This window comes from Dendropsophus ebraccatus, chromosome 13 (genome assembly GCF_027789765.1).
Source record: "Dendropsophus ebraccatus isolate aDenEbr1 chromosome 13, aDenEbr1.pat, whole genome shotgun sequence".
Taxonomy (NCBI): domain Eukaryota; kingdom Metazoa; phylum Chordata; class Amphibia; order Anura; family Hylidae; genus Dendropsophus; species Dendropsophus ebraccatus.
Window position 1 is genome coordinate 63824705 of NC_091466.1, and position 27977 is coordinate 63852681.

General features: G+C 45.6%; 1 protein-coding gene across 1 annotated transcript; it reads right to left on the reverse strand.

Annotated features, from left to right (window-relative positions):
- Positions 1–24276: 24276 nt before the first annotated feature.
- LOC138770585 (B2 bradykinin receptor-like) lies at positions 24277–25311 on the reverse strand. Its single transcript, XM_069949689.1, has one exon. The coding sequence runs from the start codon at positions 25309–25311 to the stop codon at positions 24277–24279; it is 1035 nt and encodes a 344-aa protein (XP_069805790.1).
- Between the last annotated feature and the right edge of the window lie 2666 nt (positions 25312–27977).

Genomic DNA, 27977 nt, shown 5'->3' on the forward strand with positions numbered 1-27977 from the left:
CAGCTAGCGCCACCTGCTGTCTCTTCTGTATACTTACACCATGTACAGGATCACAGCTAGCGCCACCTGCTGTCTATTCTCTATACTTACATCATGTACAGGATCACAGCTAGCGCCACCTGCTGTCTCTTCTGTATACTTTCACCATGTACAGGATCACAGCTAGCGCCACCTGCTGTCTCTTCTGTATACTTACATCATGTACAGGATCACAGCTAGCGCCACCTGCTGTCTCTTCTGTATACTTACACCATGTACAACATCACAGCTAGCGCCACCTGCTGTCTCTTCTTTATACCTACACCATGTACAATATCACAGCTAGCGCCACCTGCTGTCTCTTCTGTATACTTACACCATGTACTGGGATGAGTTGTGATCCTATTCACTTCCATTACCTGTGATGCAGCAGGATTCAGGCAACACAACATGGCGACCACTGGGCGACCCAGCGCTCATATTCTCCCTGTAGCTCTAGCTGTAAATAAAAGCAATATGGAGAAATATAGAAAATACATAATATTATTCCCTCAAACAGCCCTTTATTTCTATGTTCACGTTCCCTGCTGCTATATACACCTGGATATACCTATAAATGACTGAGGTAACCGCCAGATAACATGTAATAAATCACAATAGTATAAAGTCTGTGTCTCCCTGTATTGTCCAGGCTGCTCTACACCGGCTACTCACAGGTGCAGTCCCACTACTGACCAGCATGGGGGATTTGACCTGCTCCGTTTCCGACCTGGGCCGGTTCACCCCTCCTTAGACAACCTGGTAGCTCCGAGCTCCCCCAGAGTCACCATATTGATACTAAGCTTAGTGCAGACACCCGATCAGCATAGCACAGGGCAGCACAGAACTCCTGGACTCAAGTGATCCGACAGCCTCAGCCTCCCAGGTAGCTGGGATTACAGACACACGCCACTGGGCCCAGCAAGAGGAGCAGCTGCTGTGTAATATAGGAACCTGTGTGATGTAAGGAGTACAGCCAGCTAGCACCACCTGCTGTCTCTTCTGTATAATTACACCATGTATAATATCACAGCTTGCGCCACCTGCTGTCTCTTTCTTAAAATTACATCATGTCCAAGATCACAGCTAGTGCCACCTGCTGTCTCTTCTGTATACTTACACCATGAACAATATCACAGCTAGAGCCACCTTCTGTCTGTTCTGTATATATACACCATGAACAGGATTACCTCTAGCGCCACCTGCTGTCTCTTCTCTATGCTTACACCATATATAATATCACAGCTAGCGCCACCTGCTGTCTGTTCTGTATATATACACCATGTACAATAGCACAGTTAGCGCCACCTGCTGTCTCTTCTGTATATATACACCATGTACAATATCACAGCTAGCGCCACCTGCTGTCTCTTCAGAAAAAAAGTAAAAATTGGCAGCACATCTGTGCCTCTTGTTCAGCCAAGGAGAGGCCATTGCTAGTGTGAAAATGCTAGAGTATGGGCCAGGTCTCTGAGGACGCCTTAACATGGTGACATGGTACACTCTGTTTGATCAAATAATTTGCTCAGATCCTCATTTTTCAATATCTACAGAGCAGGTTTTTATTGTGTGTACACCGGGGGGAGTAAGTACAATAAGAGAATGTCCCTGTGGGTTGCTGTAGCACTTTCTCTATTTTTACCTGCTTTCTCTTCCTTATACTTACATCATGTACAGGATCACAGCTAGCGCCACCTGCTGTCTTTTCTGTATACTTACACCATGTCCAGGATCACAGCTAGCGCCACCTGCTGTCTATTCTGTATACTTACACCATGTACAGGATCACAGCTAGCGCCACCTGCTGTCTCTTCTCTATACTTACATCATGTACAATATCATAGCTAGCGCCACCTGCTGTCTCTTCTGTATACTTACACCATGTACAATATCACAGCTAGCGCCATCTGCTGTCTCTTCTGTATACTTACACCATGTACAATATCACAGCTAGCGCCACCTGCTGTCTCTTCTCTATACTTACATCATGTACAGGATCACAGCTAGCGCCACCTGCTGTCTCTTCTGTATACTTACACCATGTACAATATCACAGCTAGCGCCATCTGCTGTCTCTTCTGTATACTTACACCATGTACAATATCACAGCTAGCGCCATCTGCTGTCTCTTCTGTATACTTACACCATGTACAATATCACAGCTAGCACCACCTGCTGTCTCTTCTGTATACTTACACCATGTACAAGATTACAGGTAGCGCCACCTGCTGTCTCTTCTGTATACTTACACCATGTACAGGATCACAGCTAGCGCCACCTGCTGTCTCTTCTGTATACTTACATCACGTAAAATATCACAGCTAGCGCCACCTGCTGTCTCTTCTCTATACTTACACCATGTACAGGATGACAGCTAGCGCCACCTGCTGTCTCTTTTCTATACTTACACCATATAAAATATCACAGCTAGCGCCACCTGCTGTCTCTTCTGTATACTTACACCACGTACAATACCACAGCTAGCGCCACCTGCTGTCTCTTCTGTATACTAACACCATGTACTAACACCATGTATAATTCAAATTTAAAAAAGCTTTATTGGCAGGTACAAAATAAACATTTAGTATTGCCAACGAAAAACAGTATAATAGATGGGGTGTGGGGGAGAGGGGGGTCATATGGGGAATAGGGTAAATATGGGGCAAGGGGCAGGATTGGGGTATAAGGGTGTATAACAGTCCATGGTATCTTATGATCCTCTCAGCTGGTGGCAGGTGAAGACATATTGGTCCGCTACTTCCAGGGTGGCCTCCTCTTCGCCCAGCAGAATGTGGAGTTTCCTCTCCTCATCTATGGAGGTGAAGTCCGGGATGATGTTGGCGAGTCTCTGGAAGTAGGTGTCCCTGGTGGATGAGTATTTGCTGCAGTGTAGCAAGAAGTGGGCCTCGTTCTCTAGGGCCCCCTGGCCACAGTGCCGGCACAGTCGGCTCTCCCGTGGCTTGTATGTCTGTCTGTGCCGCCCCGTCTCTATCTCCAGGCTGTGGGCGCTCAGTCTATAGAGGCTTAGGGTCTGCCTGTGTTTGGGGTGGTGCAGCCTCCCCAGGTATGGCGCCATGGTGTAGTCTCTCTGCAGTGACTGGTAGATGGTGAGTTTCTGGGAGTTACTTATTTCTCTCCTCCATTCCTCTGTATATTGCCCCTGGTATGTCTCTATCGCCCCTTTTATTTAGGCTTTTGTCAGGGCATGTTGTGGGGTTTGGCTGGACTGGTGGTGGATGCCCTGTTGGAGGGCATATTGGGCTCCATGGCTCAGGGAGGCTTTGTGGTGATAGGAGTCTGGGCTTCTTCTCTGTAAGTGCGCCCAGAATGAGAGCGCCCTCTTCTGCACCTGGAACCATAGTGGGAACCTGCCCAACTCTGCCTGACACGCCATGTTGGAGGTGCTGCGATGAACCTGGAGGAGGTACTTGCAAAACTCCAAATGAAAGGTCTCTGTTGGGCTTGGATCCCATTTTGACAGGTCTGGGTAAGTGGCCGGACCCCAGACCTCACTGCCATAAAGCAGGATTGGGGCAATGACGCCATCAAAGATTTTTAGCCAGACTCTCATAGGTGGTTTGAGGTGGTACACCATATACAATATCCCAGATAGCGCCACCTACTGTTTCTTCTTTATTCTTACACTATGTACAATGTCACAGCTAGCGCAACCTCTTGTCTCTTCTGAATACTTACACCATGTACAGGATCACAGCTAGTGCCACCTACTGTCTCTTCTGTATACTTACACCATGTACAATATCACAGCTAGCGCCACCTGCTGTCTCTTCTGTATACCTACACCATGTACTGGGATGAGTTGTGATCCTACTTACTTCCATTACCTGTGATGCATCAGGATTCAGGCAACACAACATGGCGACCGACCCAGCGCTCATATTCTCCCTGTAGCTCTAGCTGTATGTAAAAGCAATATGGAGAAGTACAGAAAATGTCTCCTATCTTTGTAAATACACAATATTATTCCCTGAAACAGCCCTTTATTTCTATGTTTACGTTCCCTGCTGCTATATACACCTGGATATACCTATAAATGACTGAGGTAACCGCCAGATAACATGTAATAAATCACAATAGTATATAGTCTGTGTCTCCCTGTATTGTCCAGGCTGCTCTACACCGGCTACTCACAGGTGCAGTCCCACTACTGATCAGCATGGGAGATTTGACCTGCTCCGTTTCCGACCTGGGCCGGTTCACCCCTCCTTAGACAACCTGGTAGCTCCAAGCTCCCCCAGAGTCACCATATTGGTACTGAGCTTAGTGCAGACACCCGATCAGCATAGCACAGGGCAGCACAGAACTCCTGGACTCAAGTGATCCGACAGCCTCAGCCTCCCAGGTAGCTGGGATTACAGACACACGCCACTGGGCCCGGCAAGAGGACTAGCTGCTGTGTAATATAGGAACCTGTGTGATGTAAGGAATACAGCCAGCTAGCACCACCTGCTGTCTCTTGTGTATAATTACATCATGTCCAGGATCACAGCTAGCGCCAGCTGCTGTCTCTTCTGTATACTTTCACCATGTACAGGATCGCAGCTAGCGCGACCTACTGTCTCTTCTGTATAATTACACCCTGAACAATCGCACAGCTAGTGCCAACTGCTGTTTCTTTTGTATACTTACACCATGTCCAATATCACAGCTAGCGCCACTGGCTTTCTCTTCTATATACTTACACCATGTCCAATATCACAGCTAGCGCCACCTGCTGTCTCTTCTGTATACTTATACCATGTACAATATCCCAGCTAGCGCCGTCTGCTGTCTCTTCTATATACCTACACCATATAAAGGATCACAGCTAGCGCCACCTGCTGTCTCTTCTATATAGTTACACCATGTACAACATCACAATTAGCGGCACCTGTTGACTCTTCTGTATACACCATGTACAATTTCACAGTTAGCGCCACCTGCTGTCTCTTCTGTATATATACACCATGTACAATATCACCATGTACAAATTCTTGGTAAATCAGGTGCAGGAGGGGGTCACGCCAGACATCTAACCCTCCAGGCCGATCTGAACATCTGATGTCATGATTACTAAAAGCAGCTGTCCATATTGGTATGTGATCTGTGTCTCCTGCTGGACACCTGGTGCAAATCACCTAAAGTACATTTAGTTGTATGGAGATAATGTATAGCATTGTAGAAAGAGCACAACTTTGAATATCAGGAAAATATATATTTTTTTTTTTAAGTGTCAGGGCTGTAAGTAACAACCAGCAAGGGAAACAGGGACATCAAACCTCTATCAGCATTGGGGTATGAACCTGCAGCTTCACCATCTCAGTTTGGGTTCTTTATCCCCTGAGCCATCTCCAGCTCTTTGGAACAAAGGAAATAAGTGAAAGTCACGGCCAAAATAAAGGAATTAGTGTGAGATTTTTGTTTCTTGGTTACATTCTGCAGAGAAGTTGTTCCCTGGGTCAGACTGGATATGAGACTTACTATAGACTAGGAATTTATTTAGCGAGAATATGGTGATAATGCCGCAATAACACGATTGTCCTGTATGGATTTCTGGTGACTGGGATGAGTTGTGATCCTATTCATTTCCATTACCTGTGATGCAGCAGGATTTAGGCAACACAACATGGCGACCACTGGGCGACCCAGCGCTCATATTCTCCCTGTAGCTCCATGTACTGTATATAAAAGCAATATGGAGAAGTATAGAAAATGTCTCCTATCTTTGTAAATACACAATATTATTCCCTCAAAAAGCCCTTTATTTCTATGTTCATGTTCCCTGCTGCTATATACACCTGGATATACCTAGAAATGACTGAGGTAACCGCCAGATAACATGTAATATATCACAATAGTATAAAGTCTGTGTCTCCCTGTATTTTCCAGGCTGCTCTACACCGGCTACTCACAGGTGCAGTCCCACTACTGACCAGCATGGGGGTTATGACCTGCTCCGTTTCCGACCTGGGCCGGTTCACCCCTCCTTATACAACCTGGTAGCTCTGAGCTCCCCCAGAGTCACCATATTGATACTGAGCTTAGTGCAGACACCCGATCAGCATAGCACAGGGCAGCACAGAACTCTTGGACTCAAGTGATCCGACAGTCTCAGCCTCCCAGGTAGCTGGGATTACAGACACACGCCACTGGGCCCGGCAAGAGGAGCAGCAGCTGTGTAATATAGGAACCTGTGTGATGTAAGGAATACAGCCAGCTAGCGCCACCTGCTGTGTAATATAGGAACCTGTGCGATGTAAGGAGTACAGCCAGCTAGCGCCACCTGCTGTCTCTTGTGTATAATTACATCATGTCCAGGATCACAGCTAGCGCCACCTGCTGTCTCTTCTGTATACTTACACCATGTACAGGATCACAGCTAGCGCTACCTGCTGTCTCTTCTGTATACCTTCATCATGTACAATATCACAGCTAGCGCCACCTCCTGCTGTCTCTTCTGTATACTTACACCCTGTACAATTGCACAGCTAGCGCCACCTGCTGTTTCTTTTGTATACTTCCACCATGTGCAATATCACAGCTATCGCCACCTGCTGTCTTTTCTGTATACTTATACCATGTAAAGGATCACAACTATCGCTACCTGCTGTTTCTTCTGTATACGTACAACATGTACAATATCCCAGTTAGCGATACCTGCTGTCTTTTCTGTATACTTACAACATGTACAGGATCACAGCTATCGCCACCTGCTATCTCTTCTGTATACTTGCACCATGTACAATACTACAGCTATCGCCACCTGCTGTCTCTTCTGTATACTTACGCTATGGTAATGGTGAGAATAAACGAATTACTGTAAAAGATTTTTCACGATTACATTCTGCAGAGAAGTTGTTCCTTGGGTCAGACTGTGTATGAGGCTTAGAAATGTCTCCTATCTTTGTAAATACACAAGATGATTCCCTCAAACAGCCCTTTATTTCTATGTTCATGTTCCCTGCTCCTATATACACCTGGATATACCTATAAATGACTGAGGTAACCGCCAGATAACATGTAATAAATCACAATAGTATATAGTCTGTGTCTCCCTGTATTGTCCAGGCTGCTCTACACCGGCTACTCACAGGTGCAGTCCCACTACTGACCAGCATGGGGGATTTGACCTGCTCCATTTCCGACCTGGGCCGGTTCACCCCTCCTTAGACAACCTGGTAGCTCTGAGCTCCCCCAGAGTCACCATATTGATGCTGAGCTTAGTGCAGACACCCAATCAGCATAGCACAGGGCAGCACAGAACTCCCGGACTCAAGTGATCCGACAGCCTCAGCCTCCCAGGTAGCTGGGATTACAGACACACGCCACTGGGCCCAGCAAGAGGAACAGCTTCTGTGTAATATAGGAACCTGTGTGATGTAAGGAATACAGCACACTAGCGCCACCGGCTGCCTCTTCTGTATACTTCGCCATGTACAATAGCACAGCTAGCGCCACCTGCTGTCTGTTCTGTATACTTACACCATGATTAGGATCACAGCTAGCGCCACCTGCTTTCTCTTCCGTATACTTACACCAAGTACAATATCACAGCTAGCAACACCTGCTGTCTCTTCTTTATACTTACACCATGTACAATATCACAGCTAGCGCCACCTGCTGTCTCTTCTGTATATATATATATATATATATATATATATATGGATGAGAGAGAAAAGTTGCACTGGCTGATGTAATTTTTTGAATAAACAAAAAAATTTTTTCACTTTATGGAAGTGCCGCAATTTCTTGAATTTATATATCATGTAAAATATCACAGCTAGCGCCACCTGCTGTGTCTTCTGTATTCTTACACCATGTACAAGATCACAGTTAGCGGCACCTGCTGTCTCTTCTGTATATTTACACCATGTACAATATCACAGCTAGCGTCACCTGCTGTCTCTTCTGTATATATATATATATATATATATATATATATATATATATATATATATATATATATCATGTAAAATATCACAGCTAGCGCCATCCGCTCTCTTCTGTATGCTTACACCATGTACAAGATCACCGCTAGCGCCACCTGCTGTCTCTCCTGTATAATTACATCATGTCCAGGATTACAGCTAGTGCCACCTACTGTCTCTTATGTGTAATTACAAGTTCAGGATCACAGCTAGCGCCACCTACTGTCTCTTATGTGTAATTACATTAAGTTCAGGATCAGAGCTAGTGCCACCTGCTGTCTCTTCTGTATTACTTACACCATGTACAATATCACAGCAATCGCCCCCTGTTGTCTCTTCTGTATATTTACACCATATATAATATCTCAGCTAGCGCCACCTTCTGTCTCTTCTGTATTCTTACACACCATAAAAATTTCCATTATGTCCCCCCTTTCCTTTCTGCCCTCCTGTATCATATAAAGGTTTCATTCATGTTCTACTTTTCCCTTCTTTCCTCCAGACTGTACATATTTAAATCCCTAAGTCTTTCCTGATAATCACTGGTCCCTCGGCGGCCATCAGAATTGGCTGATCTTGATTTCTAGTCCCCACCCCCTCTAGGTTGGCCCATTCTATTGGCCGAAAAGGGGGGCACAATCCACCAACGATGAAAAAGAAATCTATTAAAAGTAAGGTATGAAAACTTCAGAATTTAGGGTTTACAGTTGTGTAGAGAACTCCTCATACAGTATCACAGTAGTACTACCATAGGTGAAAACCCCTCATGATGTGGAAATTACATAGGGAAATGATTGTGCTCAGAAAGTGTAGGAGCAATGCCTAATAGAGCCATATGGAAAACAGATCACTGATCTCAGGGAGACCAGCCAAAGATAACACTGTCAGCAGCTGGATAAAGCGCTCAATGTAGTGAAATCCTAGGTGCATTGCTCCCTGGGATATATGAATATGTAAAAAAAGAACCTATGGAGTCTAATTTAAGAGGTTCGAAAGACAGGACTAGCCAGATATTCCTCTGTATGGCTCTGTTTCCTGTATAACTCTACTAGGCATTGCTCTCACCTAGCAAGAACCCTGCTCCACATTGATGAGAGGCAACACCCCGAAACAGCTGTCTGTACATGGATTCCTGGTCTTGGTTTTTCCCTTGTTGTTACATTGACTTATAGGGCCACTTAATATGGTGGTTTTGGTGGTTTCCTTACAGGAGCCACCCCTTGTTTGGGTCCTTCCCGAAGGGATATCTGGCTAGTCCTGTGTTTTAAGACTCTTCAATGAGGCTCCAGGGGCTCTTTTTGCATATTCATAGTCATAGATACAATAGTCTTCACTTGGTAACATGACTTCGCCTTAAGATACCATTTTATCTTATTAGAGGAACATGCAGAGATATTTATCGATATTTTCCATTTTAAATATCAGATGCCCAGAATTCTGCTGTATCTTATCATAGAATGACACACATGTACTGAAACACTACAAAATATTATCTTTCATAATATTAAAGAAGAAAAAAAGGAGAAATTGTTTTCAAATCAACTGATGCCAGAAAGTTATACAGATTTGTAATTCACTTCTAATTAAAAATCTCCAGTCTTCCAGAACTTTTCAGCTGCTGTATGTGCCGTGGCCCGGGGTGCTCCTACAGGTGTTGTATGCAGCCGGTGGGCTATGGTGTTTTGAGGCGACTTGTCACGGTGGCCAGGAGTGGTAACACCCAACCCCGGACACTGTGAGGTGCAGAGTGCAAAGGCAGAGATGACAGAGTCCCACTTTAAACAATGCTTTAACTTTACTTAGAAAAATATCTTCAGTGCAATACAAAAGGTGTAACAGTGCTTACGTACTTAGTGCAATAGTACAATAGTAACTTGAGGTGAATAAAGATAAAGCAGGAGATAGGGGCCAGATGGGAGGCCCTTGCCTAATTAGTGTCTTTAACGACTGGGGTCGTGGATCCGCTGTACTACCGTCAGCAATGGCGTAAGCTGCACCAGGGAGCAAAGGGGATGCTGGTTTTCACCAGAGCCCACCGCAAGGTGGCCTGGGGCATGGGACGCCGCTGCGTCCCTGATAGAACCCCCCTTTGGCCTCCCTCTCTTTCTTATCTGAAGGAACTCCCTGATGAGTTCATGATCTAAGATATTGGTTTCAGGCTCCCAGGATCTTTCTTCTGGACCTTTCCAGTCAATCAGAAAGAAGTGTCTTCCCCTAACAGTACATGGAGAGGAAAGGAACGGCTGCACATACCATCTATGGCTGATACTAATGCCGCTAGGCCTATTTTAAAAATCAACACCAGGGTGTCTGTATATAATTTGATCAAACCATAATAGCCCCATGTACCACGTGCAGGTCCCCTGGTTCACACGGGTCCCTACGCTAACCCCACACCTTGTCGGTCAGTGACCGCCAACCCCGCAAAGCGTGCACATGCAGGGAAGGGAGGCCCTTATGTCTTCCCCATTCTGTGTGAGCAGCAGTGGTGAGTGTAATACCATATTCATACTTGTGTTGTTTGGGGGCAGCCTTCCCCGCCGTTGGTGCTGGCCGGGTTCTGGTGGGGCATTTTGGGTCTGGTCCTGTGACATTGGGGTTGCAGGACCATGGAAGGTCCCCCCTACCCTGCATGTGCACGCTTTGCGGGGTTGGCGGTCACTGACCGACACGGTGTGGAGTTAGCGTAGGGACCCGTGTGAACCAGGGGACCGGCACATGGTACACGGGGCTATTATGGTTTGATAAAATTATAAACCGACACCCTGGTGTTGATTTTTAAAATAGGCCTAGCGGCATTAGTATCAGCCATGGATGGGATGTGCAGCCGTTCCTTTCTCTAATACACTAAAAAATCTTCAGCTGCACATACTAACAGAGAGCGCTCCAAAACCTGGAGACAAATTGAGGTCCCCTGTCAAAGACGATATGCAGAACAGGAACAGAAACAGGAAAAGGCTGGCCAAACGGGGAGTGGAAGGCAAGCTGGGAAGATGCACAAAATGGGACATCTTAAAAGATGGAAAATCGGTAACAAAGTCCAAGGCAATGTGTTCCCAAGGACGATTGGGAATAGGCAAGGGCAGAAGAAGGCTGGAAGGTCTTAAACGAGATACTTTGTTTTGGGCACAGGTGGTACAAAAGGCCACGTAGTCCTTGACATCCTTATGGAGACTCAGCCACCAGTAATGTTGGGAGATCAACTGCCCTGTCTTCAGAGCATTGAATCGTACGGGACAGCAAGAAGCAGGAGCGCGCAAGGTAAAGCGCTCGGAAGAGGCGAAAGGACAGCGGCAGCTGTCAGCTGTCAGAAGAGAAGAGGAGCAGCAGCGGTGGCGGCAGCGGCCCAGGCCACGGGACGCAGCCGCGGCCCTGACATTGTCAGCATTCTGCAGGGATGTGTGTGAAGTAAAATCTTGAAAGAATCCTTGTACTCATGTATAGATAAGTCCTAGATATCTTATCTGCCTCTCAGTCTCGGTGACTGCCCTGACAGGTAGCACAAGTCCCAGGCCTCTGTCTCTGGGGGACACTAACTAGTAGTTTCCTTCCTACTTATTCAAGCAAGTCAGTAGAGAGCGGCTTACTTGCAATGTGCTGTACTGCAGTACAGTCTCTTTTGTCTCTCCTTCTAGAGGGGGTGACTGTCCTGAAGTTAGGATCCACGGTGCAGGCAAGGGGTTACTGCTTTAATTCTGGTTACCCTGAAGTTAGGTCCAGCAGTGCATCACACTGAACTACTCAGGAAATGGTGTGTAGACTTCCATCTGAACTGCGGCTGTGTCCTGTGGGAGTATGACACCTAGTGGTTGGAAAAGTGTACAGCAAATCACATACTTCAATTGTGACACCTGAAAGAACTGCTTTTACCTTGGTGTTTAAGAATAAGAAACCTGTAGTGGGACACTACATATGTCCTGCAGGAGGTGGTATAGTCTTTCCAGTCTGACACATTGCTCCCTGCTGCCACCTCTGTCTGTGACAGGAACTTTCCAGAGCAGTAGCAAATCCTGATATAAAACCCTCACCTGCTCTGCACAGTTTCTGACATGGACAGAGGTGGCAGCAGAGAGCACTGTGTCAGACTGGAAACTACTTCCTGCAGGACATGCGGCAGTTGGAGTGGTGGGGATTATTGTACAGAATGATGGTGGTGTCGTAAGGGGCTGGTGGTGAGTGCTTGTTCCTCTATAGTTTAGATCAAAATAGTTATACATCAGTAGAGTTAAATATTACATATTGTTTGTGAGGATAACATTATAAATATGCTAAAAATGCTAAATATGAGGCCTTTCTTCCCTCTAAAAAGACTGCCACAATTCCTGGGCTGCTGGGAAGGGTATTCATTATAGAGATTTAGCAAACCTTTTTAGCCTGTAGGAACTAATCAGATTCCAGCTTTCATTTCCGAGGCCTTTTTAAATTTGGAAGCTTGAATGTGATTGGTTGCTATGGGCAACTGCTCCTCTGTACAAGGCTTAATGGCAGTGATGGTAGTAAGGGCACTGGTAGTGGTGGTAGGAGTTTGGGTAGCAGTAGTGGAAGTAAGGTCACTAGTAGCAGTGGTGGTAGGGGGATCCGGGGGCAGTGGTGCTAGTAAGGGCACTGGTAGCACAAAGGCGGCCATCTATGGGGGGGAGGGGGCTACACAGAGGTGGGCCATCTGTAAGTGCAGTGTACAGGAACAATTGTGCCACTGCTAAGTAGCTGTATGTGGTCAGTCGGCACTGAGGTATTTATGGTAATTGTTATAATGCGCCCCTGTATTCTGTTTCAGGCTTGCACTATTCACTTTTGGCAACTATTAAGGGGTTTTCCACCACTTTGTCTACACCTGAGGTGACCAAATATTCTCTACAAGTATTCTCAGGAAGTCCTTTAGCTGACCAGGACTGTCCCCAGTGTGTTGGTTAAGTGCACTTAAAGCCGAAGTACCCCACTGATATTGCTCATTGGCTCCTCCCCATTGTTCAAGCCTGAGGCCCATATTCCTGGATCTGGCATTCCGTAATCTCTTCCAGCATGGAGCGTTATTCTTCTTTTATCAAGTCTCAAGTCCTAAGGTCACTCTGACAGAGTTCTGAACTGCCTAGACAGGTCCCCATGGTAGCCCCCTAGCTTCTCTACAAAGTCTCTTATTCTCAAGTATTCCAAGTGGCATCACATTCAAGCACAAGCTGCTTTATTCTAACTTGTTCTCGCAAGTACTGCCTCTTTAAAAACTGTTTAGTATAGCATTCACATGGTTAAGTTAACCTGGACTCTGTGTTTCATCTGCACTACACCTACAACCCTTTTAAATAAGTGTGTGATTGGGACCCGGGAAGGTGGTGACATCACTCAGGGGAGTGGGGGTAGAGCTCTGAGACATTGCTGCAACATGCTCAAGCCCCCTTAGTCACTATACATAAAAGAAGGAGGGGGGGGGGGGGGGGAATTCTCTGAAGAGCCCATAACCATAGATACAATAGTCATCACTTGGTATTATGACTTCCCCACAAGATATCAATATATCTTATTAGATGAATGTGTTGAAAGATATTTATCAATATTTTCCAAAGTACTACATATCATTTTGATCAGCATCACAGAAGCCCAGAGTTCTGCTGTATCTTATCATAGAATGACACATATGTACTGCAAAACTATAAAATATTATCATATCAAAAAAGAAATTATTTTCAAAACAACTGATCAAATGTAATTCACTTCTATTTAGAAATCTCCAGTCTTTCAGTACTTATCAGCTGCTGTATGTCCTGCAGAAAGTGGTGTATTCTTTCCAGTCTAACACAGTGCTCTCTGCTGCCACCTTTGTCCACGACAGGAACTGTCCAGAGCCGTAGCAAATCCTCATATAAAACCAGTCAGCCAGCACTCTGTGTCAGTCAGTCTGTGTGTGTGTGTGTCAGTCAGTAAGTGTGAGTCAGTAAGTAATTCTGTTTCCATCAGTGTCAGTAATGTGTGTTTTTGTGTGTTAATAGTGTCTCAAGTAATTGTGCATAGTGTGTGGATGATGGGCCCGCTGAGACTCTGTTGCCCAAGGGACTGCAAAAACCTGCAGCAAGCCGTTGCAACCGGGCCACTACCAAGGGGGGGGGGGCAAGGCCCCCCCTGGCCACTGCACTGCCTGCCTCCCACTCCCTCTTGTGACCGCAAGCAATGTTTTGCTTGCGTTCACAAGTGGCAGGCTGGGACGGGCCCCCGGCTATCTTGCGGCTCCCCAGGGAGCTCTGTGTGCGCCGGGGGGGAAGTACTTCCGGCACAGGGAGCATCACGTTGGAAAAAAAACATGTCCCGCAAAGCTCCGCCCCCTCTGCAGAAAGCCCTGCCCCCGCTGTGGGAAGCCCCAACAGCGCGTGTGACCTGGGGGCTAGAGAAATCATTCAGGTGAGTATAGATTTTTTTGTTTTAAAGGGGATGATGAGGGTGTAGTGGTATGATGATGGAACAAGAGGATGATGGGGGGTGTAGTGGTATGATGATGAAGGAACAAGAGGATGATGGGGATGTAGTGGTATGATGAAGGAACAAGAGGATGATGGGGATGTAGTGGTATGATGAAGGAACAAGAGGATGATGAGGGGTGTAGTGGTATGATGATGGAACAAGAGGATGATGGGGATGTAGTGGTATGATGATGGAACAAGAGGATGATGGGGGTGTAATGGTATGATGATGGAACAAGAGGATGATGAGGGGTGTAGTGGTATGATGATGATGGAACAAGAGGATGATGAGGGGTGTAGTGGTATGATGATGGAACAAGAGGATAATGAGGGGTGTAGTGGTATGATGATGAAGGAACAAGAGGATGATGGGGATGTAGTGGTATGATGATGATGGAACAAGAGGATGATGGGGGTGTAGTGGTTTGATGATGAAGGAACAAGAGGATGATGGGGGTGTAGTGGTATGATGATGGAACAAGAGGATGATGGGGGTGTAGTGGTATGATGATGATGGAACGAGGATGATGGGGATGTAGTGGTATGATGATGATGATGATGATGAAGGAACAAGAGGATGATGGGGGTGTAGTGGTATGATGATGGAACAAGAGGATGATGAGGGGTGTAGTGGTATGATGATGAAGGAACAAAAGGATGATGAGGGGTGTAGTGGTATGATGATGAAGGAACAAGAGGATGATGGGGATGTAGTGGTATGATGATGAGGGAACAAGAGGATAATGGGGGTGTAATGGTATGATGATAGAACAAGAGGATGGTGAGGGGTGTAGTGGTATGATGATGATGATGATGAAGGAACAAGAGGATAATGAGGGGTGTAGTGGTATGATGATGAAGGAACAAGAGGATGATGGGGGTGTAGTGGTATGATGATGAAGGAACAAGAGGATGATGAAGGGTGTAGTGGTATGATGATGAAGGATCAAGAGGATGATGGGGGTTTAGTGGTATGATGATGAAGGAACAAGAGGATGATGGGGGTGTAGTGGTATGATGATGGAACAAGAGGATGATGGGGGGTGTAGTGGTATGATGATGATGATGAAGGAACAAGAGGATGATGAGGGGTGTAGTGGTATGATGATGATAATGGAACAAGAGGATGATGGGGGTGTATTGGTATGATGAAGGAACAAGAGGATGATGGGGGGTGTAGTGGTATGATGATGAAGGAACAAGAGGATGATGGGGGTGTAGTGGTATGATGAAACAATAGGATGATGGGGTGTAGTGGTATGATGATGAAGGAACAAGAGGATGATGAGGGGTGTAGTAGTATGATGATGGAACAAGAGGATGATGGGGGTGTAGTGGTATGATGAAGGAACAAGAGGATGATGGGAGTGTAGTGGTATGATGATGGAACAAGAGGATGATGAGGGGTGTAGTGGTATGATGATGAAGGAACAAGAGGATGATGGGGGGTGTAGTGGTATGATGGTGAAGGAACAAGAGGATTATGAGGGGTGTAGTGGTATGATGGTGAAGGAACAAGAGGATTATGGGGGGTGTAGTGGTATGATGGTGAAGAAACAAGAGGATGATGAGGGGTGTAGTGGTATGATGGTGAAGGAACAAGAGGATGATGAGGGTTGTAGTGGTATGATGATGGAACAAGAGGATGATGGGGGGTGTAGTGGTATGATGGTGAAGGAACAAGAGGATGATGAGGGGTGTAGTGGTATGATGGTGAAGGAACAAGAGGATGATGGGGGTATAGTGGTATGATGATGGAACAAGAGGATGATGGGGATGTAGTGGTATGATGATGATGGAACAAGAGGATGATGGGGGGTGTAGTGGTATGATGTGAAGGAACAAGAGGATTATGGGGGGTGTAGTGGTATGATGATGAAGGAACAAGAGGATTATGAAGGAACAAGAGGATGATGGGGGGTGTAGTGGTTTAATGATGAAGGAACAAGAGGATGATGAGGGGTGTAGTGGTAAGATGATGAAGGAACAAGAGGATTATGAAGGAACAAGAGGATGATGAGGGGTGTAGTGGTAAGATGATGAAGGAACAAGAGGATTATGAAGGAACAAGAGGATGATGAGGGGTGTAGTGGTATGATGATTGAACAAGAGGATGATGGGGGGTGTAGTGGTATGATGATTGAACAAGAGGATTATGAGGGGTGTAGTGGTATGATGATGAAGGAACAAGAGGATGATGAGGTGTGTAGTGGTATGATGATGAAGGAACAAGAGGATGATGAGGGGTGTAGTGGTATGATGATGAAGGAACAAAAGGATTATGAAGGAACAAGAGGATGATGAGGGGTGTAGTGGTATGATGATGAAGGAACAAAAGGATTATGAAGGAACAAGAGGATGATGAGGGGTGTAGTGGTATGATGATGAAGGAACAAAAGGATTATGAAGGAACAAGAGGATGATGAGGGGTGTAGTGGTGTGATGATAAAGGAACAAGAGGATGATGAGGGGTGTAGTGGTATGTTGATGAAGGAACAAGAGGATGATGAGGAGTGTAATGATATGAAGGAACAAGAGGAGAATGAGAGGTGTAGTGTTATGATGATGAAGGAACAAGAGGATGATGAGGGGTGTAGTGGTATGATGATGAAGGAACAAGAGGATTATGAAGGAACAAGAGGATGAGGAGTGTAGTGGTATGATGATGAAAGGGCAGGAGGATGAAGGGATAGTAGTATTATGATGGAGGTGGTTGTAGTATGATGATGGAGGGGCAGGAGGATGAAAAGGGGGGGACAACATGGGGGGCCATCTATATGGGGAATGACATGGGGGGCATCTATAATAGGGACAACAAAGGGGGCCATCTATAAGGGGGAAACATTGGGGGGCCATCTATAAGGTGGACTACACGGGGGTGTATACAATAGGGGGATATGTACTATAAGGGTGATCACATAGTGTCAGGGCTACCTACTAAATGAGGGTGTAAAGGGGCCAATACAGATGTACAGTTTGTAGAAAGATGAGGATGATGAGGAGCGAGGAGCCTAATATGTCTGTCTGGCAGATTCTGTGGATTTGTGGCTCGGAGAAGTTCTCATAATGGCCCAGGGCAGATGGAGAAGATGAAAAGGGAAGAACTCCGATCAGAGACGACGTCCCCTGTGAGTCACTTGATATAACTGCACTGTAATGTATATGGTGTATAGAGCCTGTGTACAGTGCGTCCACCTCTATATGACTGTATGAAGTGATATTGGTCTATGTACAGAGGATTTTATTCAGTAGCAGCGGTGGTTTTAGTCAGTATGTGGTAGTGTTAATCAGTAGCAGCGGTGGTGTTAGTCAGTATGTGGTGGTATTAGTCAATAACAGCGGTGGTGTTAGTTAGTATGTGGTGTTATTAGTCAGTATGTGGTAAGGGGGGGCCAAGTTGACCTCTTGCACCATGGCCCAAGAGACATTAGCTACGCCCCTGCCTGTGTAGGTTAGCTTAGGCTATTGTGTAGGCAATCTGTCTGCCAGGCTCTAGACCTAGTCGGTTCCCAGTAACATTTGCTACAAGCAAATTTTGGTGTCCCACTGTGGGTGTTGCCATTCTTTACACCCCTCGTAAAAGTCTATACTTGTTTGTGATCTCACTATAGCTGTTGTATTACTAAAGATGACCACTAGATGTCGCTATAGTGTGTAACTAAGGTCTAGAAGCTGCATGGCTGAAGTATACTAAAGGGTTATTGTTTGTGTATTTACCAGATTCTGTTGTCCAGTAGGATTTCTCCCTTCTTCCTCCAGATTCTCTCTTTTTTATCCTGTTTCCCTATTGCACTCTTTCCACCCAACCACAGCGCAGAACACTCGATGGTTAGGAAGTTAGTCCCATGGGTGAAGGAGGAGTCTTAGCTGAGCTTTGGAGGAGAAAGGACACAGCTCAGATAGCTCTTCTCAGTGGTTCAAGTTAGTTCTTCGTCAGTACCCCGCATGGGTAGGGTGCAGAACAGGCAGCTCTCACAACTCTCTTTCTTGAAGCACCAAACATGCTGTATGATGCGCTGCTAAGCCCTTCAGGAGAGAACTAGCCTACAGATAACCTCAACCCACGCCGAGGAATAGGAGTCAGTACAGTGTCCGCAGAAAGGCCAAAGAGCTAGGAACTGATCCGGTGGAGCAAAGTTACGTAAAGTCGACGAACTCCATCTCGCAGCGCTGGTGTAATTAGGAAATCTTAACCATTCTGCTCAACCCAGGTAACAGGGTCTAAGGCCTGTGTCACCCATCAGTAAGGTTCTGTCAAAGCTAGTGGGCATCAGGTGGTGTGAGGACTATAGGAAAGGTCAAACCGCAGGCACAGGTTTTTTCTTCTTATACTTCTTCTATTAGTATTCTTCTAAGCACTCCAACCTCCCAGCAGAGAACATTACTAATTGTGTTGAGACCAGGGGCAGATTAACTTTACGATAGGCCCCGGGCTGTTCACCAAGCCTGGGCCCCTTCACCTTATTGTAACTATGGCCGCACTAGCGTGGTGTTCATCGTACGGGATAGATAATGTCATGATGCCCTGATTTGTGCAAAATTGAAGTAAAAAAGTAGCGATTGTTTGCAAATCATGGCAGAATTGTAGCCAGGAGACAGTACACCACTGAAAGTATAAGGCTATGTTCACACAACGTGAGAGACCGTCCGTTCTGTGACCCCGGTCGGGTCACGGAACGGCCGGTCTCGGCACGGGTCATCCCGGGCGGTATTGTAGTACCGGCCGGATGATCTTTATGCCGCAGGGTTCTGATGCGGGCGCATTAGCGCGCCCACATTAGAACTCCCCATAGGACACAATGAAGCAAGCGGCGGCAGCCGCTCGCTTCATTGTGTGAACTGACCGAGTTTTCTGCGGCCGTAATTCACTTAATTGCGGCCGCAGAAAACTGACATGTCAGTTATTTGTGGCCCCGTACAGGATCCCGGCCGTGTATACGCTCTGGCTGGGATCCCATAGAAGATAGGCTATGTTACACTCCGTACAAAGTACGGCCGTTGTTGCTGATGGCAACAACAGACGTACTATTACATAATGTGAACATAGCCTAAGTCTGTTTGGGTGGCCGTGGGCCCCCCAGGAGCTCTGGGCCCCAGACTACCACCTGAAACGGACCTATTATAATCCGCTACTGGTTGAGACTCTCACGGTACTCTTCTCTCTACTACCTCAGTATAACCTTATCAACTCTACTACATCCTACTCAGCACTTATCCCACAGATCTGGTGGTTCTATGTATGTGTATTTATTGAAACTGCATCAAGTGTACCTGAAGTTTCTTTGTATTACCTGCTGCACAATAACGAGTAGTAAACCAAGTCAACGTTATTACTGAGTCTGTGATTACTCGCTACCACCTGCACAGCACCGTACCACAACCTTAGTACATTTCCACTATCTGTGGGTGGCAGGTCCTACCACTACTCGGGAGGGTTACTACACCACTCTGACCACCTGTGACATAATCACAAGGGACCCTGCAGCAACCCGACAGGACACCGACCACAGGGGAGAAGGGTACAACCGGCCTTATTTTCTAAAAGCAGGTGTGCCATTACACCTGTGTGCCCACCAGGCACTGGTGTCACGTTACAAAACCCTAAAGGTCCGGCTGTATCTCGGCCATCCACCACAAGGAGTGGCGTCACACTTCCATCTAGCAAGTGACCGGCCGTCCCACCGCTATAACATCCTCCGGGGGCTCACCACAAAATAACCAATGACTTGTATACTACAAGCACCAAATTCTGTTCTAGTTGGAATGTTCACCAGGGGCAGATCTAGTTTTTAGCGAGCGTGGAATACTATATACGAATACTATATAGCGAAATAAAAGTGGGTATATAATAATACCATGCACTCTGCTGATGTGGGAAGAAAGATGTACATTTAACATGATGATACCAGTTTAAGGGAAAAATGAAAGCTAGAAACCCTACACATTGATGGAAGAGCTTTGGAGGTTCAGTCCTGAAGATCTATGACTTGGTGGCTCAGAAACTGAGATCCCATACGTTTATAGTCAGCTGAAGGCTGAGAGAATTACCATTGCCCAATGAAGACTGAGTGAGATTGAGTAACCTAAAGGGCTGGGAAGATAGGCTGGGAATGGGAGTCCAGGCCTTATGAGGTGGTGCAAGGTCTGAATCCAGATGTTCGAGGCCTGAGGATGAATGCGATGCCCTGGCCCCTAGGGGCCACTCCGCAGTGTAGATGTTGCTAACAGGCAGGAACCGGGGCAGCTGTAGGATAATGTGGTCACGGTGTAGGCATGAGGGTGATACAGCTGGAAACCGGGCTCCTGACCCTGCGGGAATACTGGGCATGCGATTCCTCGTTGTCCTTAGTCAGGGCACCAATTATCACACCAATGCCAAGGTTCAGAAACAACGGTAGTTGTATATTTATTGTAACAGTGGTATCTAGTAGCAACAGTCTCTCCGGATGCAACCGGGAATAAGGCAGACTTGGATAAAGCAGAGTAATGGGTGATGCTGCAATAGGCTGTGAGAGTAGCGTGCTGAATGATGGGAGTAGTAGTGAAACTGAAGTAGAGATGCTGGGTGGAATGAGACTTGAATGAAATACTTGCTGTTGATGATTTGAGAAGATGATGAGGAGATGAACTGAGGAATGACTGAAGAATCGACACCCAGATGAGAATCTTGAGACTTGAGACAGGAACACAGCCAGTGGACTGGAGCAGCAGAGCACACGCAGGCCTCTCTCTTAGCAGGGAGAGAGGACAAACACAACTTGTCTCCTGAAGGTGGAGGACAAGACTGCACTGTTCAGGAACAGCAGAGCAACACACCCTATCCCCTCTGGGACAGGAGATTAGACTGAGGTAGCACAGGAAGTCACATGGTAACCCCAGCCAAAAGCTCGATGACCATTAGTGTTACCATGGAAGCAGGGCACAGTCACGTGACATCCAGCCATTGCATCATCACACCATTAGGCATACACAGAGAAATATACATGAGAAGTACCATCCTTGAACACTAGGAGGCGACATAATACCTTTAGACACTGATACCTGAATACACATGCAATAAATGAATGAAATAGCAGACCTGAATACTGAGAAGGGTGACACAATACACGCAGTTTGCAGTGGACCATAGCTTTCCAGAACAGAACTAGTTATAATAAAAGTAGGAGCATGAGAAGGGCTGTTCTGGGACACTGCATGGGCAAGGACCCTTTTGAACCGAACATGGGAATATGTTGTGCCCTGCACCTCTGTGCCTGCACAAACCTGTGGTAGGTTCCTTGGGCCCCGGACATTTATGCCTAGCAATGCCCCTGCCTAAGGGGCACAGTAGCAGTTACTATAAACATCAGGGGGCACAGTAGCAGTTACTATATACATCAGGGGGCACAGTAGGAGTTACTATATACATCAGGGGGCACAGTAGGAGTTACTATATACATCAGGTAGCACAGTAGGAGTTACTATATACATCAGGGGGCACAGTAGGAGTTACTATATACATCAGGTAGCACAGTAGGAGTTACTATATACATCAGGGGGCACAGTAGGAGTTACTATATACATTAGGGGGCACAGTAGGAGTTACTATATACATCAGGGAGCACAGTAGGAGTTACTATATACACCAGGGGGCACAGTAGGAGTTACTATATACATCAGGGGAAGAGTAGGAGTTACTATATACATGAGGGAGCACAGTAGGAGTTACTATATACATGAGGGAGCACAGTAGGAGTTACTATATACATCAGGGAGCACAGTAGGAGTTACTATATACATGAGGGAGCACAGTAGGAGTTACTATATACATCAGGGGGCACAGTAGGAGTTACTATATACATCAGGAGCACAGTAGGAGTTACTATATACATCAGGGGGCACAGCAGGAGTTACTATATACACCAGGGAGCACAGTAGGAGTTACTATATACATCAGGTAGCACAGTAGGAGTTACTATATACATCAGGGGGCACAGTAGGAGTTACTATATACATCAGGGGGCACAGTAGGAGTTACTATATACATCAGGTAGCACAGTAGGAGTTACTATATACATCAGGGGGCACAGTAGGAGTTACTATATACATCAGGGGAAGAGTAGGAGTTACTATATACATCAGGGAGCACAGTAGGAGTTACTATATACATCAGGTAGCACAGTAGGAGTTACTATATACATCAGGGGGCACAGTAGGAGTTACTATATACATCAGGGGGCACAGTAGGAGTTACTATATACATCAGGGGGCACAGTAGGAGTTACTATATATATATATCAGGGGGCACAGTAGGAGTTACTATATACATCAGGGGGCACAGTAGGAGTTACTATATACATCAGGTAGCACAGTAGGAGTTACTATATACATCAGGGGGCACAGTAGGAGTTACTATATACATCAGGAGCACAGTAGGAGTTACTATATACATCAGGGGGCACAGTAGGAGTTACTATATACATCAGGTAGCACAGTAGGAGTTACTATATACACCAGGGGGCACAGTAGTAGTTACTATATACATCAGGTAGCACAGTAGGAGTTACTATATACATCAGGGGGCACAGTAGGAGTTACTATATACATCAGGGGGCACAGTAGGAGTTACTATATACATCAGGTAGCACAGTAGGAGTTACTATATACATCAGGGGGCACAGTAGGAGATACTATATACATCAGGAAGCACAGTATGAGTTACTATATACATCAGGTAGCACAGTAGGAGTTACTATATACATCAGGGGGCACAGTAGGAGTTACTATATACATCAGGTAGCACAGTAGGAGTTACTATATACATCAGGGGGCACAGTAGGAGTTACTATATATATATATCAGGGGGCACAGTAGGAGTTACTATATACATCAGGGGGCACAGTAGGAGTTACTATAAACATCAGGGGGCACAGTAGGAGTTACTATATACATCAGGTAGCACAGTAGGAGTTACTATATACATCAGGGGGCACAGTAGGAGTTACTATATACATCAGGGGGCACAGTAGGAGTTACTATATACATCAGGTACTAGCACTGTAGGAGTTACTATATACATCAGGGGGCACAGTAGCAGTTACTATATACATCAGGTAGCACAGTAGGAGTTACTATATACATCAGGGGGCACAGTAGGAGTTACTATATACATCAGGTAGCACAGTAGGAGTTACTATATACATCAGGGGGCACAGTAGGAGTTACTATATACTTCAGGTAGCACAGTAGGAGTTACTATATACATCAGGGGGCACAGTAGGAGTTACTATATACATCAGGGGGCACAGTAGGAGTTACTATATACATCAGGGGGCACAGTAGGAGTTACTATATACATCAGGGGCACAGTAGGAGTTATTATATACATCAGGGGGCACAGTGAGAGTTTGTCTATAACAGCCAATCAAAGCTCAGCTTTCATATCTTTTTTATTTTAAACCTTTTTATTATGAAGAAATAAAGGCAATATAATATTGGCTGCGCAGAGCCATCACGACATAACACAAGTCAATGAGACAAAGCAGCCAAGCAATTGGTGAGAGGTTACAATAAAGCCAATAATGTCTATCAGCAATGTCAACAATAGTTACATAGTATCAACAAGAAAAAAAAAAAAGTAGGGTCAATGGTCCAACAAGTGGTATTGTAATAAATAAAGAGGAACGTTAAGAATAAGGAAGATAAGGAGAGACTGAAGATGAGGGGAAAAAGAAAGCGAGAGAAAAGGGAAAATGTTATAGCCACACAGTAAAACCCAGACAACCCGGGTGAGATGGCAGCCTGACCTTTTTACAGGTGAATTGTCGGGGGTGAGATTAGTGCAGACAAGCCCAAAATTTGCATCAAATTTATAGATGTATCTGGTTCTATGGAGAAAGAATTTATTGCTGACCTGATTCATCTGTTGGTAATGATGACCTCCATCTGTCAGGTCCCTTACATAGAAGCCTACTGTAGACCTCTCTGGCCTTTTGCCTAAAGTTATTCCCAACCATACAGTACAGGACTGGATTGATGCAGCTGTTACTGAGGACAATGTAATAAGAGATGTCACTAACAATCTGAATTATAGATGTCACCATACATGGAAGAAAGATATTGAACTGATACAAGGTGTTAATAAATCTGGAAATATTATAGGGTAGCCAACACACTATGAAGACCAAGAATACGGACAGGACCAGCCATGTGGCTTTCCTCTCCTTGTTGTCTTTCTTAAACCTCTGTGTAACTTTTCTTTTCAAAACACAAATCATTTGGGATGTACAGAAGGTGGTGACCACCAGAGGGACTAAGAAGCCGAGGACATTCCTGATGATATTGGTGGCAATCGGCCAGTTTGCAGGATACTCAGAAACACAGACGGTGATATTATCTTTTTTGCTGAACTTCACCTTTCGAAAAACTGCATGGGGCAGGCATAGTAAAGCTGCAGACACCCAGATGATGCCACAGGCCACCTTTGCCCACCAAGGTCTTCTCAAGCGACCAATGGACATGGGCTTCACCAGAGCCAGATATCGCTCAATACTGACCATCATAAGGAAGTAGATGCTGCTGTAGAGGTTGAGCGTAAACAAGGAGGTGACAGCCGCACACATGAAGCCTCCGAATGGCCAGTAGTAATTGTAAGAGACATATATAGCCCTGAATGGATGGCCAATAACAAATATCAGATCAGCAGCCGCCATATTCCCTAGGTAGATCTCAGTCACTGAGCAGCGACTCTTATGAAGGACAAAAACGGAGATGACAAACAAGTTTTCTATGAAACCCAAGACAAAGATGAACCACAAGTAGTGGGGCCGGTAGGTAGAGAGCCACTCAAAGTTTTCCCAGTCTATACATCCGTACATTGGCATCTTTCTGCCCTTAGCCCATGTTGTCATTGTTCCGTTGGATTCTTGGCTCTCCATCTTGTGTTCTATATGTTTGAATTCCTGCAAGAAGCCCAGAAATAAATAGATTTTTATCAGTTCAGCCAATTTGGTAAGCAGAAAAGTACAATTTATCCCCAACAGCAACAATGGGTCTCCCCAGTGTGAGCAACAGCCTATTCCCAAATGCATTGTATGGTAATTGTCCATAGTGACCATGGGTATCAAATAAAAGGTAGAAGGTATTGTGTAAAATGGTGTGATCAATGTACAGTGGAGATCACCTTCATGTGTATGTCACTGTCACTGGCAGGGCCGTATTTACCACTAGGCACCCATGGTCCGGTGCCTAGGGCAGCACCTTGCATGGGGGCAGCACCAGGAAGCATGTCGAAGAAAACATCTTTTTTTTTAGTCTCCAAACCTCCCGTTCAGACTTGCCAGTAAATCTGGTGTCTTTTTGGGGGGGAAGGGCATGGTGGTATTGTTCACGTCTGGTGTGGCGTTGTTATCCAGTCACAGTATGGTGATATTGTTCAGATCTGGTTTGGCTGTGTTTTCCAGTCACAGTATGGCGGTATTGGTCAGGTGTGGTATGGCAGTGTTATCCGGTCACAGTATGGTGTTATTAGTCAGGTCTGGTATGGCAGTGTTATCCAGTCACAGTGTGTCGGTATTGGTCAGGTCTGGGGTTGTGGTGTTATCCAGTCACAGTATGGTGGTATTGGTCAGGTCTGGTATGGCAGTGTTATCCGGTCACAGTATGGCGGTATTGGTCAGGTCTGGTATGGCAGTGTTATCCGGTCACAGTATAGCGTTATTGGTCAGGTGTGGTGTGGTGGTGTTATGCAGTTACAGTATGGCGGTATTGGTCAGGTCTGGTGTGGTGGTGTTATGCAGTTACAGTATGGCGGTATTGGTTAGGCCTGGTATAGCAGTGTTTTCCAGTCACAGTGTGGTGGTATTGGTCAGGTCTGGTATGGCGGTGTTATCCAGTCAAAGTATGTTGGTATTGGTCAGGTCTGGTGTGGTGGTGTTAAATATGACGCCTGGAGCTATTACCTACCAATCTACCAATCCTGTGGTAAGAATTCCATCAGACAATATGCAGATGGCTCTAATCATCGATTCAATGTGGAAATTTCTTTATGTTATAAGCAGTTAAAAACCATGAAAAATGCGATTCAGACAATGTTTCTACATGTAGAGAAATGCATGTAGCCGAAACCATGTTCCCATTTCTTCCTCAGTAGTTATGTGCTATTACCAGGATTGTTAGCCATTTGTTACCGCATGTGGGTCTGGTTTCGGCTGCACGCGGTGTACAGTAAATGTGGGAACGTGTCCTAGGACTGTTCCGATATCAATATGATGTTCAGAAACTAGAAAATCATGATGCTAATTGGTGAGAGAAGATGGAGTGTCTGCAGGTGGAGTGCCGGGGGCAGCAGCAGCTGGTAATACGGCCTTGCCCACAGGAAAGATTAAGATGTTATGGTGGGTCAGTTGGTAGTTGTAGTTCTCTGGGAAAGGAATGTTAGAGTCACAGTAGATAGAGGGTACCAGTACGTCTGCACACTTAGATGAATGGTGCCAGTTAAAGAAATATAGAGAGAAAGATATCAACTGCAGACAATAAGAAAAAAAAGGCAGCGTTCCATTGAGTAGATCATCAAACAAAAGATGAGATGTCAGTGAATGTGCAACTGAGAGTTGTGTGTCACCCATTTGTACAACTACCCCACAACTCTCAGCAAGGCATGTATCTGACCGCAGCCACTCCTGATGATCCACTAGGGATTATAGTAACTCGTATCGTGTCCACTGGGCGCAGGTCCAAGAATCAATAAGGTGCACGGTGCAAATACTGTATAAAAATGTATTATACCAAACGCGTTTCAAAATTGGACTGGTTTCTTTCTGAACAGTCACACCTATGTTATATACCTATATAGGTATATAGGTGGAGCAGATAGGTGATAGTGATATAATAGGGGAAAAATTGCAAGGGAAAAGGGGGGGGAAGAGGAGTAAATAGAGAAGAGGAAAAGAGAATGAAGAGCCGCCATACCACTTCTGAATGGGTATCAAGTATCAGAGGGGAAGTTCTGTAAAAAATAAATAAATAACATTAGTAAGCAGAAAAAATCAAAGTGCCAACACATTAGCAATATAGATGTTCATATATTAAAAGGAAACGATCAGCCCAATTAGGTTCCCTGGAGCACTGTATAAAGCCCCTGTGCAAGTTTAATCCCCCGGCAGGTAGTTATCTGGGTGGCTCCCCATCCGTGTCTAGTCACCGCTATCTGCCTTTCTGTAATCCCCACTGAGCGTGCTGACAGGAAGAGAGCGGTGACTAGACACGGGTGGAAAAAATGCCAATATGACTACCTGCCACATGCCGGGGTGTTTTGTGGGGGGTGTTAAACTTAATTTTCACTGGTATAAAACTGCTGCTGCCGCTACGTGAGTAACAAAGACTACTGGGCTCATGCTCATGACGTAGAGGACTGCTTATTGTCCATGTTATTCAGGAGGATCTCTCTGGATCAGCTGCACAGAACAATGTAAGTGATGCATCATTCTGTTCAGCTTCTCTGTCACTAGTCTGTGCTACCCTGAGATAGGACAGCCTAATCCTACTGGCAGAGTCTCTTTAAGTTACTGATCCCCAGTAAGACAAAGTTGCTGAATGCCGAAGT